The sequence below is a fragment of the Chelonia mydas genome, chromosome 2, assembly GCF_015237465.2.
Source record: "Chelonia mydas isolate rCheMyd1 chromosome 2, rCheMyd1.pri.v2, whole genome shotgun sequence".
NCBI classification, from domain to species: domain Eukaryota; kingdom Metazoa; phylum Chordata; order Testudines; family Cheloniidae; genus Chelonia; species Chelonia mydas.
In genome coordinates this window covers 118,489,376-118,505,666 of record NC_057850.1, presented here as the reverse complement: position 1 = coordinate 118,505,666, position 16,291 = coordinate 118,489,376, and the positions used below count along the sequence as shown (strand labels likewise).

Here is a 16,291-nt window from a genome sequence, read left to right as displayed (position 1 = left end):
GAGAATACCGAGGTAATCGTTTATAAAAGACAAAGCTGACAAATTTAAGGGGGACCACTGCCTCGGAATCACTTAATCCATCACTGAAGCATACCCACCTCTGAGGTAGAATGCTGCAGCTATTAACAGCACATCATTCACCACATACATCTTAAGACCAAAAGAATTAGATACATTACAGGCTCGATTAATATTTATGAAGTTCTCTGACACCTCCTGGATGAAAGGCAAAGTTGGCAGTGAGATTTCTCACCCAAGAGAAAATCAATATCAATCCCATCTGTTATAGCATAAAGTCCTATAAACTTGTTTAGTTCTACAAATCTGTTTGAAGTCATAATGTGCAATATTGTTGCCGGGAATGTTGGTCTGAAGCTTACATGAAGTTTTGGCATTTTTTAAGACTTCTGTAAGAACATTTCTTCATAGGGATCAAGGAGCGTAAATTTCCTCTCTCTATCTTTGGTAAGTAAGGGAAGTATTGTCCTCTTTAGGTAATAGTATTTGGAGAGATTTATCCATCATTTGTCTTTTAAATAAAAAACTCCACTATTAACACCCTCTACTGCACTGACATTACTGCAAGCTGTAGAGCTTGTTTTGGACCAGTAGTTAAGTATTTATGAGAGTGAGGTCTGCACTTGTGGTTACTATTTATACTGTGACCACACCCAATGGTTCCAAGCAGAACGGGAGCCCCACTGGTAGGCACTGTACAAACTCAAGAAAGAAAAAAGAAAAGGAGTACTTGTGGCACCTTAGAGACTAACCAATTTATTTGAGCATGAGCTTTCGTGAGCTACAGCTCACTTCATCGGATGCATCCGATGAAGTGAGCTGTAGCTCACGAAAGCTCATGCTCAAATAAATTGGTTAGTCTCTAAGGTGCCACAAGTACTCCTTTTCTTTTTGCGAATACAGACTAACACGGCTGTTACTCTGAAACCTGTCAAGAAAGAAAGACAGTCTCTGCCCTGAAGAGTTCAGTCAAAAACAAACAAGATCTACGCAGGGAGGGGGAAATGGGCTATGCTGTGCAAGCACAGTGATTGGCTAGTAGGCATGCATCTTATTAATTCCGTGGGGGCATTTTTTGTTTTTAATGTAAACTTTCATTGATTAGTCTTCCATGTAACCATAGTTAATCACTTAAAAAAAAAAAAGCAGCCTCCCCAGCTGGTGGTTTAGTTACCTTTCTGAGGACAACCATCCTATACCAACACGTAAGCTGGGCTGCTTCACTGTTTGCCTTCTGCTTTCCTACTTTGGACTGACTAAAATATCACTGCAGCCAGTCAGAAGAACCCTTCAACAACTATGCTGATTACACAGTTCCTGGAGCTCATCTCACCAGGTGGAAGAGAAGGGAAGATTTCCCATCTGGCTGTTGAGCAAACACACAACTATTGTCTCCAATTACATTACTCTACCTACTTTAAAAAGTGGAGGTTGTTATTGCAACAGAGAGGGGAAGGGTGCTCGTCATCTTCATTTCAAAGGTGGGATATTACCTAATAAATGGTCACCTGAACATCAGTGGTGTCTCCTGTAAGACTAGACTCATGAAGGCCTGGATAACATTTGTTGTTTCCTTAGTGTATTTCCTTTACATGATGATGTCATGGCCAGCAGTACCCAGTGTGATTCTGCACACTCAGAGAGGCAAAGGAAGTATTGTGGCTGGAAAAAGGCAGGTAGCTCCAGGGGTCAGGTACTTTCTGCCTTTCAGTCATGTAGCCCCATGAATTCTTCCAATGTTGTAACTACCAGCTAAATAAACTAAATGAACTTGAACAAAGTTTACCATACTATATCTATGTACACATGGGCTTACCAATCTGAGCAAAAAAAAAAAAAATTAAGAATAGAAGACTACGTTACTGGACCCCATATTATGTCATGCTAGAGTACAGCAACAAAGAAAAGGCAATGGTTGAAAAGGTGTTTCCCTCACTCGAGGCAGTAAAAATTGTCCACACGATTGAAGCGTGGATAATACCAGCAGTCTAGGTCTGTCCACCTTTTTCCAGCCTACATACTGCCTCCTGCAGAGTTCATAAAATCTCACTAGCAAGGGCTCCTATTCCTCTGAAAAGGCAAACAAAAATTTGGCATGACAGTTACATATCAGTATAAGGGGCTTAGGGATCTTTCCTGCAAATGTCAGTCTCATTCATCTGAGGGAAGTAATAAACCTCCGACTGATAGAAGCTGGGAGGGGAAGACAGCAGTAGATTTCCCTAAAATTGCCCTGTTCTGTACACTCCCCCCTGAAGCTCTGGTACTCACCACTGGCAAGAGACAAGATATTGGGCTTGATGGACCATTGGTTGGACCCATTGGTTCTTATGCATGTTCCTCTCTTTTGACACTCTTTTTGTGTAAATTTTAAAGTCATTTCCTCTCTTGATAAAGATTTTGTAATTTGTTTTAAGGGGATATTTCAGTCTGTCCTCATTGTATTATCATTGTTTTACATCTAAAGGTGTTGCCAAGCCCCTTGTGGGGGAATTATTTAAAGTTGCTGTGGTAACAATATGGGGCTAGAAGTTAGATCTGAGACATATAGACCTTGAGCAAATTATTTGACTGGTTTCCAACCCCATTCACCTATTTGTAAATAATCTTTGTATTACAAAGTTGGTTTACTTATTTGTAAAGCATTTTGAAATCCTTGGAAGGAGCTATAATGCAACATAGTACCAATTCCAGCCTTTTCTAAACCCAACTGGAGAGAGAGAACACCATAGTTATAGTACAGGAATTTTTTGTTTGGAAACTGTTCATTCTTCAATAAAGACATTGAGCCAAGTTTTGCTCAGTTACACAGTGTGAATACAAACTAGTGGAGTAGCTCTGTATTTACAGTGCAAGGCTGAAAACAAAATTCAAGACATAATCTGCAGTTAGATAGTACAGAGAAAATTGCAGTTATGACTGAATTTCTAGTGGAGTACAACGTGGCTGTTGAACCTGCTACTACCATGCTGCAAGCTGTGCTGTGCCCGGATGGGAAGGGCTTCTGGCAGGTGGCTGAGGAGAAAGGTGCCCACTCCCTGCCAACCCCCAGTCATCAATTTTCCTTGTTTCACAAACAGAAAACTGGGGCACAGACTGCAGGAAAGGAGAACGTAAGAGTCTGCTGTTTTCTCTCAGTCTCAGCCCCTTTCCTATACTATCTACTACTCGATTCTTTTCAAGTCTATTTATCACCCCTAGGCAATCCCAGCCCTCTTTCTTGCACCCACACATCTCTTTTCTCCTCTTCCTCATGATGAGTTTTCTGTTGTTTTTTCTGTTTCGTGTCTTGCCATAATTTTCTTTCACTCATTTTTTTCTTTTGAACTTTATTTTCTTCTTTTCTGCCTTCCCACCACTTCTTCCTAGCTCCCCCCTTCCCCCTACTGACTTGAAGCTTGCCCCCCTCCCCCTTACTCCTCTCTTCTGCCCACCATTTGGCACCCTCGCCCACAAAAGCCTTAGGGACCCTGAGAATTCACCTGCTACCAGGCTCGCCCTAGTGCCTCACCCCCCAGCTCTAGCAAAGGCAGAGGCGCTGAGAATGCTGGTCGAATAAAAGCTATTACCTCCCACACCTGGTCTCTACCCTGGGACTCAGGGGGCTACACCAACCCTGCACACAGAGCCAGCCCAACAGGCTTTCGTGCCTACGCCCTTCCACCCAGCCAGCTGTAGCCGGTTCATCCCCTTCCCCACCTTTCCTTCCTCCTCCCCTCCCGAGCCAGTCCCTCCACCCTTCCTCAAGAGAGGGCCTCCCCCTCGTGCAGTAACACCGCACCCAGCTCGTCTGGCCGAGCGGCCCCGGACCTCCCCCGAGCAGCCGCAAGCCGCAGCCGCACCCTGCCCTAAGGCTCGTCCCGTCCCCGGCCCAGCCCGGCCTGCGCACACACTCCTCGCCCGGGGCCTGGCTAACACACGCAGGGCTGAGTCACCGGCTCACGTGTCTCTTCCACTGCCTGGAACCAGTGAATCCCCAGCCGGCTGCAGGGTAAGAAACCAGCTTGCGGTGAATTTGTCCCAGTCCGAGAGCGGGGCAGGGGGATGCTCATTGGCTCCGAGAAACGGGGCTAAGGGGAGGTCCCTGGGCCACGGGCTGGCGACCGATCAGGTGCCTGCGATGTGCCCCCCTCCAGTGTATTAGAAACGTGCAGCTTGGGCTGGTCCTGACCGCCTTGGCCTGTTCTCCCGCCCGCCCCCGCATGGCTAGGGGGGAGACGGAGGAAGCAGTGCCGGAGCCTCTCCCACCAGCCCCCAGGGCGGGGAAGCTGCTTCGCAATAGCCTGCCCATGGCAAGTTCTCCTGCAGCCTTCCAGGGAGAGCCCTAGATGCAGTTACTCCTCCTCTTTCCTTACGATTTGTCTCCTCGACTTTCCCCCGCGGGCAGAAGCAAAACGTGTCCACACTTAAAACGGCAGCAGTTAAACATCGCAACTTCAGGTTTCAGAGTAGCAGCCGTGTTAGTCTGTATTCGCAAAAAGAAAAGGAGTACTTGTGGCCCATTAGAGACTAACCAATTTATTTGAGCATAAGCTTTCGTGAGCTACAGCAAAAATTAAGAACATAAGAACGGCCTTACTGGGTCAGACCAAAGGTCCATCTAGCCCAGTATCCTGTCTTCCGACAGTGGCCAGTGCTAGGTGCCCCAGAGGGAAGGAACAGAACAGGTAACCATCAAGTGATCCATCCCCTGTCACCCTGTCCCATCTTCTGGCAAACGGAGGCTAGGGACACCGTCCCTGGCCATCCTGGCTACTAGCCATTGAAAAGTTATAGAAGAGTCAGTACCTTTGGAAACCTGAATGTGTCCCTGCTGTCAGTTAAAGGGCCTAATCATACATTTTAGAGTTTGTGTAGAACTACCATAGCAGGGCACAGTTTTATAACATGGTTTGGGGATTTGTGTGTGTGTATATATGGGACAAAACCATGTTTTAACAATAGTCCTGATCCTGAGCAACAACTCTGATTTGTAGTGTCAGCAACATAGACTATTGAGTTTAAAATAAATTTTAGAATGAAAGGGAATTATAAATGGCTAAATCCTGCAGTCCTTACTCCCCCTGAAATCAGTGGGGGATTTGCCTGCAGGCGTAGGCAGACAAAAGAAATTGGGCAATTTAAATCAATATACAAAAGGATTTTGCAGCATCAGGCCCAGGCTTTGTATATTCTATATTTCACTTTTGATTTCAAAACTCCAGCTCTCGCGTACACATTTGGTTCCATTCTTGGGCTCTGATCCTGCAAAGATTTAGGCACATACTAAACATGATACACTGTGAGTAATCCCAGTAAATTCAATGAATTCTCACAGTGCATGAAGTTAAGCAGATGTGTAAGTTTTTGGAGGACTGGGACCTTAATTTGGTGTGGTATGCTCAACAGAAACAGATCTCAGATGAGATGGAGATTTAAGTACCTTTCACCAGCTACTATATTGGGTGTCTTACTGTATTGCAATTAATAAATCCACTGGTGGGAAAACAAGGAGGAGGTCACCCACCGGTTGTCTTGACTGTCTCTGGTTTGTGAATTTGGAATAAGAGGACTATAGTGTCTATTCCTGCAAGCTCCTTAACCTTTGTTTGTTCCAAATTTAGAAATAAGAGGCTACTGAAGTTTATTATATAACATCTGTAAGGTTGGTGTAACCAATCTACTAGCTGTTGTATCTTATTTATGTGAATTTGTTAATGTGTGAGGAAGGTAAACGGAAGTTAATATTCCTGATTTCCATATGGTACAAATGCTCGTTTGTTAGTTTCACCTTTGTTCTGCGTAACACAGGGCATTTAGTTTTTGAAAAATCACTACCTGGAGCCTTGATTGCACTTGTTTTGTTTTTCAGTTTGTAACCATGGAGAAACTGAGTAATGCAAACACCCATTTTGCTCTCGATCTGTTTAGAAAGTTGAATGAAACCAACGCAACAGGAAATATCTTCTTCTCGCCAGTCAGTATTTCTGCTGCACTGGCCATGGTCCTTTTAGGGGCCAAAGGTAACACAGAGACACAGCTGCTGAAGGTCAGCAAAAAATTTCTTTCTTGTATAGATTTTTAATATTACAGAAAATAAGTTTTAAGAGAAAAAATATAAGAATTCATTGACCCTTCATATTGTTTCCCACTTAATTCAGTCACTGATTAATTTGATCAAAACCTCTGGAACCAAATTATTTTTTAATTCGTTTTCATGCCTTTTGATGCTAAGATCAGGGCTGCCCCAGGCCCCCAGTTCGAAAGAGCCCACAAACTGAGTGGTGTTGCAACCTAGTATGCCAGGTCACAATGCCTGGAGAGGGGAGCAAAGCCCAGTCCCACAGGACAGGAGTCATCGCTCTGGGGGTGAGTGCAGGGTGGGCTCACTCTCTACTCCCCCCCCCCCCCCCCCCCCGATAATTTTTTTTTGGAAGGGAGGAGAGCCTCTGTTTCAGATTTTGCCCAAAGCCCCTGTGCGACTCTGACAAAGAGATCTGTGATTTTGTAATACATAATGTTACGCATACTGCTGCCATGTTAAAAAAAAAACAAAAAACTCAACCCACCTCCCCCTCCTTAATTTTAAAGTATCAGAACTATGATAATGCATGATGACAATGTCTTAGCATGAGATCATGAATTTTGTAAAATGACGGGATTGTTATCTCCCACAAGACACATACAAAAAGAAAGGGAGTACTTGTGGCACCTTAGAGACTAAGGTGCCACAAGTACTCCTTTTCTTTTTGTGAATACAGATTAACACGGCTGTTACTCTGAAGACACATACAACAGATGTGAATCTTATTTTAATTCCCCTCACAGTTAATGTTGTTTGCAGTGGTGGTGTAGCCATGTTGGTCCCAAGATATTAGAAAGGCAAGGTTGGTGAGATCATATCTTTTATTGGACCAACTTGTGTTGGTGAGAGAGACAAGCTTTTGAGCTATAGAGAGCTCTTCTTCAGGTCTCGGAAAGGTACAGTTACGCTAAACAATCTGTTCCAGCTTGTATTTAAGTAGTTAACACATCTTTCAAGGGACCATTCAAGGTGAAGTGGCCCATTAATACCCCTGCAGTCATAGGACAAAAAATGGGCTGTTAGTGGATTACATGTTGGTGTAATAAACCATAAATCCTGACCTCTCAGTCCCCATCCTCAAACAAAACCTGCACAACACCTTCCAAAGACAAGCCTGGAAGCTTAAATTCATAACTTTGCCAGACACCAAAAATCATGATCTTAATAAAGACACTGGATTTATGGTTTATTACAGCAATCTGTAACCCACTAGCCTCCCCTTTTTATTCTATGACTACAGGGGTATTAACGGGCTGCTTCATCTTGAATGGCCCCTTAGAATATGTGCTAACTATTTATGCTAAACTACCTGTTTTATCTTAAAAAGAAAAGGAGGACTTGTGGCACCTTAGAGACTAACCAATCTCTAAGGTGCCACAAGTCCTCCTGTTTTTTTGCGAATACAGACTAAAACGGCTGCTACTCTGAAACCTGTTTTATCTTGTATTTGGCTGTGACACTGAATACCTTTCCCAGACCTGAAGAGCTCTGTGTATCTTGAAAGCTTGTCTCTTTCATCAACAGAAGCTGGTCCAATAAAAAATATTCTCACCTACCTTCTTATTCAGAGTCAAGTCATTACCAGTCTCATATCAAAAATGATCTGAATGAGATCAGCCACAATAGTAATATGCAGCGCGTTGTAGACTAATATTTTCAAAAATTGGTGCCTAATGTTCTAAATAAGGCCCAGATTGGAGATTATTTCCTTTTCAGCACACCATTTAAGTGCTTAAGTCTTGAAGGCCTCAAACACATGCTTAACTTTAAAGGCTTACTGTATTTTGTGTTTTCACTGTATTTGCTATATTTTGCGCCTGATAGCCCTGATCCAGACCCCACAGAAATCAATGGAAAGACTCCCTTTGAGTTCAATGGGCTTTGATCAGGCATTTCCACATAACTTTACATTAGCCATATTTTTTAATAACAAAAGCTTTAAGGTGTTCAGTTTTGTTTTATTACTGTGGCTGGCCTCAATTCTAGTGAAATCAATGGGAGTACTGAGCAGGGGTTAACACTGTTGAATATAAGCAAGGGTTGAAGAATTGAGCTCTTTGTGTTCAGCCTTTATCAAATTCAGCCTGTGAACAAGCTGCAAACTGCATTAACTAGTGCAGTGAAGATTTCCTGTAGGTTAAATTCTGGTTTTAGAGATGGGAGATTTCAAAATTAGTATTTATTAATTTTAAATTACAAAAAACAATTCTGGATGGCAGTGTTGGTACTAATTTTACGTGGGATTTATTGCTTAAAAGTGATTCAGCTATTCATGGTTTTCTGTTTTATTGGAATGTCACATGCAGTTGTAAAAGGGTATGTTTGAATTCACTCTGCTGGGGGTCACAATATATTTGTTTAAGAATATTGTCTCCTTTGTATTGTTGGCTTTAGGGGGGGCTCTTTTAGGTTATGAGGCAGTATCGAGTGATCCATTAGAACAATAAAACTATTTAATCGCTACATGTCAGACCTGAACTTTGTACAGAAACTAACAGCCCAACCCAGGTTGAACCTATTCAGAGTAGAAATAGCATGAAAAGGGGCTAAAAAACCTACACTAAGACAACTTTCAACATGCTAATCTGTGATACTTTATGTTCTAATTCAAAGTACTTTGTAATATTTGTGAAAATACATTACAACCATCATCGGGGGCGGGGGGGCAGAGAATCTTGTGGGAAAGGTTATAGCTACCAAAGATTTTAAGTTGCATGTGGATATTTGTTTCTGTGGGTCATGGACCCATTTCATAGTGCCTTAATACTGCATCTTTTCACCTATACTAAGAAGATTGAAACTCCCCAGGACACCTAGGCCTGATGCAAAGCCCATTGAAGTCAATAGGAATCTTTCCATAGAGTTAAATGGGCTTTGGATCAGGTCCCTTTGGATCAGGTGCCGTGTCCTACGTGTGGACTCTGGTTTAGTTTAGCTTTATCCAAATATTTCTCTGTGCATTGAAGATCCTTGGTACACTCTCATTGGCCCATCTAGATTCAGGTAGATCTCTCCATAATGCATATAGCCTGTTGAGTCACTTGTCTCTGAGAAGTACTTGTGGCATAAGCTTTCGTGGGGGGCCGTCAGGGAACAGGGGTTTGGATGGGGCAGGAGTCTGGGGGGGCCCGTCAGGGATCCAGAAGCAGTGGGAGGGGGTTTTAATGGGGGGGGCCGGGCCATGCCCCCGTCCCCTAATTGGCCCGCTATACAATTTCCAAAACCCGATGCGGCCCTCAGGCCAAAAAGTTTGCCCACCCCGCACTAGCTGAAGTTTTCAAATAGCTTACAATCAGAAGGCAAGCAGTGGTTGTTTGTTTTTCCTCCTGACTCCAAGGACCTGATCGTTCAAACACTTACCAAGTATTCTGTATTAATTGATCATTTCTTTTAATCCAGACCTTTCATTTTGATGTTGTTGAAGAGCTTCATTCAAGATTTCAGACCCTGACCTCTGACATAAACAGAAGTGGAGCTACCTATCTGTTGAAGCTTGCCAGTCGGCTTTATGGAGAGAAGACCTACAGTTTTTTAGCAGTAAGTTCATGCAGAAGCTCATGTGACAGAATTCCTGTAGAATTTTTCAAAACTCAATCATCAGTTACTTCCCATTTCTGTTAGGGCTTGGTCCTGCCCCTCTTGAAGTCAGTGGCAAAACTCCCACTGGAACAGGATTTATATAATACCTTAATACAATTTGGAATTCATTTAGTAAACTGCATAACTGCCATGTTATTGATTGATTCCAAGCAGAATAACTTAATGATTTGCATATTTATGAGGTAAAAATTTTGAGGTCAGTTGAAGGACCCACAAGGCAAACTATTTTTGGCTACAAATTTAGCATCCTGTTTTGGGAAGTAGCAGTCTGATATCCAGTTGTGCTTCTGGCTCTCAAACTGATAAATCTGTAAATATGAGGGGGCATGGGGGAAGAGGGAGATTTTTAAGGGCACAAATGGTTTTCAGTGGGGCTTGTGCTGCTATGTCATGGAGGTATTTTTGAAAATTCCACCCACTAGCTATATCAGTGGTACACCACCTGATGTACTTTAAAACCAACATATCTTCAGTTGGTGAAATTCACCCCTATGCAGAGAGCCTACATGAGGGCTGATGGCCACTTATGTCCCACTTACACTCTCAGTGGGAGTTCACTAGTGACTAGGCTTGTATGGGCCTGTTGCACGGGGGTGAACGTCAACCAATTTAAAAAAAGTCTAAACACTGGAAACATCAGTAATAAGCAATCAGTTCATATTCGTGCATGATGGGAGCATTGAAATATTAGCATTGTTCACCTGTATCTGTCAGAAACAAAAATAATAAAATGGAAGGTCAGTTCATCCAACCCTTGAGACAGACAGATTCTTTAGCTGACCTAAGTTAGTGTTGTTTCATTAGGCTCTAAATAGGCTTGGCAGAATTTTATTTTTATTTTTTTATAATTTTGGCAGATAATATTTTTAAACATTTTTTCCTTTATATTTATCAATTTAAATTTTTAGTTGTTGGAAATTATAGGGGGGTTCTAACAATGGGCGGATCAGACAGTAATGCTTTAATGACAGTAGAGATTCAAAAAGTTAAGCTACATAACAGTTAAAACACAAATTGTCAACATCATATGTCAAAATATACAAACCAAAGATCCTTAAATCAAACTCTAGCAAGCAGCATTTTTTGTACTGTGCCTATCCGTAAATTTCAATTATTATTGATGGAAATGTCTTTTTATCAGTTTGTATATGTAGGATGAAATAGATGTTTACCGACAAGTACTGAAAAAAGTCTAATTCTTCCAAACATAGCTATAAAGATATCTATGTGCAATGAAAGCTATTCTTTCTGACTGTGTATTCTAGGACTTCTTGACTAAGACTCAGAAATTATATGCAGCTGATTTGGCTACGGTTGATTTTCTACGTGCTTCAGATGAAGCAAGGAAACAAATTAACCAGTGGGTAGGGGAGCAGACTGAAGGTAAGAGATTTTGGTTAGTTAAATAAATCTTTTTGTGGCTACTCAATAGGAATATGTCCTCATTTTCTGCTGCCATTAGAATTGTTCCATCTTGTTATGGGATATCCAATAACATGGCTGGTAAAACCAGAGAATGCATGAGCATGGTGTTTATGGCAGCTAGATAACTCAAAAGACATTTGCATTTTCATACATTAAGGCCAACAATTGTTGCCTAAATATGGATTTAGGAGCCTAAGTTTAGGCATCTGGTTTTGAAAATCTTGGTCTTATTATAGATTTCTAAATCATGTAGCCCTAATTTTTGGGTGCCCAACTGCAGGTTCCTTAAAGAAGCCCTGTTGCCAGATGGCATATGCTCACCACTTTCTGAAAATCAGGCCCCTTTAAGTTGTCTTGAGTTGAGCACCCAAAAATTGAAGCATTTCTGAAAATTTAGGCTGTAAGGGTTTATACTTTTGTGAAATTATATATGGACTGTTATGATATGCAGCATAATGAAGTACAGTACAATAGAGAATGGCACTTAAATATATTGTATTTGAATCAGGGAAAAATATCAGAAATCTTTTCTTGAATTAAGACAGTGGATTTTTTAAAATGTAAATATGTATAGTGTAAAATAATGTTGTAATGATTTTTTTATTTCTTTGAAGGTAAAATCCCCAACCTGTTGTCTGAGGGCTCGGTTAGTAATATGACCAAACTAGTGTTGGTGAATGCTATTTATTTCAAAGGAAATTGGGCTGAGAAATTTAAAGAAGCAAACACGACACAAATGCCATTTCGATTAAATAAGGTAATGTAGATACATTCTGTTATCTTTTTGCTTGTAGAATATCTATAAAGGGAAGCTGTCAGGTAATTTAGGCCCCAAATTAAAGTTTTTGTAAAAAATTTTAAAATTACAAACCAAATATGAATAGAAGCATTTTCATGTTTTTGTTTTTGTTTTTTTTAAATGTGTTCAAACAGTTTTTTGTTTGGATATATAAACATTTTCCTGCAGTCAGTGGGCTAGACTCTGTGTTTCACTGCTCGTCCATTTTCTGCAGGAATGGAAGAGTGGAGGAAAATGTGGCATGTAGGTACATTTGCCTCTCCCATACTCTGTCTCTGGTGAGGGACCTGTTTTCTCCAAATACAATTTAGTGTAGCTTTAAATTATGCTTTTAATGCCTCCCTGGAAGCAGTTATGCTATCTGAGCGTAGCTGAATCACCATATAGTTTGACCAAGGCTTCTTTTCTTGTCATATATGCCCCTTATGCCAGGGACTGTGGGAAGAACCATGCTAGGGTTGCTAATTTTGCTTGGACGTATTCCTGAAGGTTTCCTCACATGACAATAATCTTTAATTAAAGATGAATTCCTGGAGATTCCAGGACAGGCCTTGAGGGTTGGCAATGCAGAGCAATCTATTAGTTCTACAATGCCTGGGGATAGCTTTTACACTGGGGATATTTCTCACAGGCTGTTAACACAGTTTGTGGCCCCTCTTGCTGTTGGAGGAGCATAGAGGAGCTACAATTGAATGAAGAATCTGGGCTAGTTTCTACGATCGAAGAAGGAAGCATTATGCTAGGCAAGAGAAACCAAAAGCAAAACTGAACATAATAATTCTTAGCATTTACATAGTACCAGGTCTTCAAATAATTGTTAATAAATCCAGCATTAGTGAATCTGATCTGTGTGTATTTTCATTGCCTAAGATGACGGAGGTGGGCAGAGAGAGTAAACCATACAGTGAAAAGTAATTTAGATTTTAAAAGTCAATTTTAATCTAAGATATTGTTAATAACATAGGTAAAGAAATCTGAGTTTTAATTTGTCAGTCTTCTTTTAATTTACAAAACATATTAATTAAAAAAAAATTCTTTATTTTTTGTAAACCATCCAGAATGAAAAAAAGACAGTGCAAATGATGTATCAGAAAAATACATTTCCTTTTGGATACATTTCTGAACTGAAATGTTGTGTGCTAGAGCTTCCCTATGACGGAAAAGAACTTAGCATGATCATCTTGTTACCTGATGACATTGATGATAACTCCACTGGACTCCAGCAGGTGATTTATACAAGCCAATCTCAGTTTCTGCTTGGATGGCATTTCACAGTTTTCCTGTAATATAGAACCTTGTTTTTAGTCTGCTTCTCACCCATTCAGAAGCCCACAAATTGTAACCTTCAACATTATGCCTTCACCTCTTTGTCCTTCCAATAGAACAGTAAAGAATTAATCACAAAAGGGGAAAATCCTGCTGTTTCCATCACCATCCTCGGATAGTCCTTAAGTACTTTCATTGTTTATTTTAGAAGTGTAGTAGGAGTTTTACTAATCAAATAGAATGATGTAGGGCCACTTTCCAGTGGCGCATCTGCTATCCAAAGCGGTGCGTCTGCTTTGCGTCACGCTGTTGGAGGAATGTGGCCGTGGAGACTGTCTAACTATCCACAAGAGGGTCAGTTCTGAGTAGGGGAATCTTCTCAAGTTGAGTGGATGCTATGCTAGTCCTCTCTCTTCTGGTGGCATGGGAGATTTGCCCGGAGTCAGTGGCAGATTAATGATTTTGCCGTCCCGGTCCCATATGAACTTGTTTTAGTTTTTTTTACAAATTCATTTGAACCCACCGGCAGCTCCTCGCGGCCCCCCCAGCTCACCCCCACTCCGCCTCCACCTCCTCCCCCGAGCGCGCCACTGCCACTCCGCTTCTACCCCCTCCCTCCCAGGCTTCCTGGAAACAGCAGTTTCCCACGGCAAGCCTGGGAGGGAGGGGGTAGAAGCGGAGCGGCGGTGCACTCGGGGAAGGAGGCGGCGGTGGAGCAGAGGTGAGCTGGGATGGGGAGCGGTTCCTCTTCTTCCTTCCCCTCCCCCCCCAGGGTTACTTCCTGGGGCCCACCCCATGCCCCAGCTCATCTCCGCTCCGCCTCCTCCCCTGAACGCGCCACCGCTCCGCTTCTCCCCCCTCCCTCCCAGCGCTTTCACGCAGCAAGCCTGAGCAGGAGGGCGAAGGAGGGGAAACATGGCACGCCTGGGGGAGGAGGCGGGGCCAGGGATTTGGGGAAGGGGCGGAGTTGAGGCAGGGCCGGGGGCATGCGAGCACCCACCGGAGCCAGGTCAAGTCGGCGCCTATGGCTATTATACATTTGCTGCCCCTGCAAATTTGCCGCCCTAGGCCTAGGTGATAATATGCCGCTGCCCGGAGTAGGGCAGAAGTTTCCGTACACTCTGCTGATGGTCAGTTCAGTCCTTTAGAAATCCATTGGCAGCCCCTGTTACTTACAGCAGCCTTCACTTTGTCAAAGTGCTGCAGAAGCTTTAACCAATTAATTAATCCTCAGAACTGAGCCAGGAGGTAGTTGACAAAGTCTATATTTACTTTACTTTGTATACATATATCATTATAGACCATGTTTTCAATATTGCATTTTACATGTTTTTGGAAGAGAAATACTTTTACACTGGTGGTATTTCAGAATCTCTCTGCACAATTTAATGATGTCTGTGCTTGTAATTCCAGCTAGAGAAGCAGCTCACCTTAGAAAAGCTCCAGGAATGGACACAGCCACAAAATATGCGTCCCATTGATGTTCATGTGCATCTGCCTAAATTTAAGATGGAAAACAGCTATGACCTTAAATCAGATTTATCAGGTCTGGGCCTGCAGGATATATTTGACAGTGGCAAGGCTGACTTGTCTGGAATGTCAGGCTCACAAGACCTCTTTCTATCTGAAATTGTACACAAGTCTTTCATAGAAGTGAATGAAGAAGGCACAGAAGCTGCAGCTGCCACTGCTGGCATTGCTGTGTTCTGCATGCTTCTGGAAGAGGATTTCAATGCTGATCACCCTTTCCTTTACTTCATCCGTCACAACCCAACACAAAGCGTACTTTTCTTTGGCAGGTATGCTTCTCCATAAAAGAAGACAGAGCTACAGTTGAGGACCTGATCCTATTTCCACTTAAACCAGTGGGAACCTGTAATTAAGTTCTTACTCATTTTCATTTTAATTCTGCATTTCACAATAGAATGACTACTCAGAAATTGATACCTAAGATCCTTCCTGGGCTTTTTTGCCAATTCCTTAGCACTGATATCTGTTTGTGTACAGTAAAATATGCCTTATGCAATGACTCACAGGGCTGACAAAGTCTGGTTGCTCAGTACGGTTGATCTTCTGATAGAGGTGGACCAGAATTGAACATAGTACTTTTGAGGATTCTTTAAGGCAGTTACTTGAGTCAGAAAATTCCCTAAAGTATGAACATCCTCTTGTGTGACTTTTGCAATATTATTGTGAACTGGCAGTGTCTTCCCTTTGGTGTAATTCCCGTCTCTGCTGACTTTGATCCAGTACTTCAATGTGCTTGCTCAGCAGGATAAGCTTGCAAGGCTTTTCCTTTCTTAGAGTCTCTTCTTTTAGAGGCCTTTGAACATAATGCTGTTTGGCATCAGAAGGCACTCAACAGCCGAATGGGCCTTATTATGTTTTGGGATAAAAGGTCAATTAGCATTTGTCTAGAGACACTTTCTTTTCTTAGAGAAAGCATTAAGCTGTTTTAAACATGTGCAACCCTTACAATCACTGTTTCAGAACTCTAGTATGATATTGCTTCTGAATGAGGAGGCGGAAATGGGACAGGCAATTTCTTAATGGTTTTTTAAGAAATCTTAACACTTCTGTACATTTTAAACAAAATTTTTAAAACTGTTTTATCCGTTTAAAATGTATGGAGATTTTGAGAGGTCTTGAAAGATTTTTCAGATAGTTGAAACTAACTTTCCAAAAGGGCATGCAATCTTGGCCTAAAACTATAATAGCAACACAGGAAGGATTCCTGCTTTCCAGGGAACTGCTTTGTCGGTGTTCCAAATGTCTTAAGTGCAGTTTATGTATATTAATGCTACAGTGAGTTCTGGCCCACGTGGCTGGCTGGCTGCCTACTGCCTCTTTACAAGCTGATTTTTGCACCAAATAACAAAATAACAGTTTGACTTCTAGGAACTGGTGTACTTATGTACTCGTAATGTCCTGCTGTTGCTTCCTGTTAGTATTAGTAGCCTGTATAATTTCATGTATATTCTGCGCAGTTATGTCTATGCATTAACAGTATAACCTCAGGTATATTCTGTATCCCTAATTCTGTATTCCTTTGTGAGCCTCACTATAACTTTGCCTTGGAACTACAAATAAACGGTTGTATTTAAAAAAAAAAAAAAAAG

The 16,291-nt window shown here is 41.9% G+C and overlaps 1 protein-coding gene across 1 annotated transcript; it reads left to right on the top strand.

The window, feature by feature from the left end:
- The first annotated feature begins 3,605 nt into the window (after nt 1-3,605).
- On the top strand, nt 3,606-16,290 carry SERPINB1 (serpin family B member 1). The gene is made up of 7 exons (XM_037893250.2): nt 3,606-4,009; nt 5,870-6,046; nt 9,482-9,619; nt 10,948-11,065; nt 11,722-11,864; nt 12,965-13,132; nt 14,586-16,290. Exons 2-7 carry the CDS (start codon nt 5,879-5,881, stop codon nt 14,985-14,987), a joined length of 1,137 nt encoding a protein of 378 aa, XP_037749178.1. The 5' UTR covers nt 3,606-4,009; nt 5,870-5,878; the 3' UTR covers nt 14,988-16,290.
- Nucleotide 16,291: the final 1 nt, after the last annotated feature.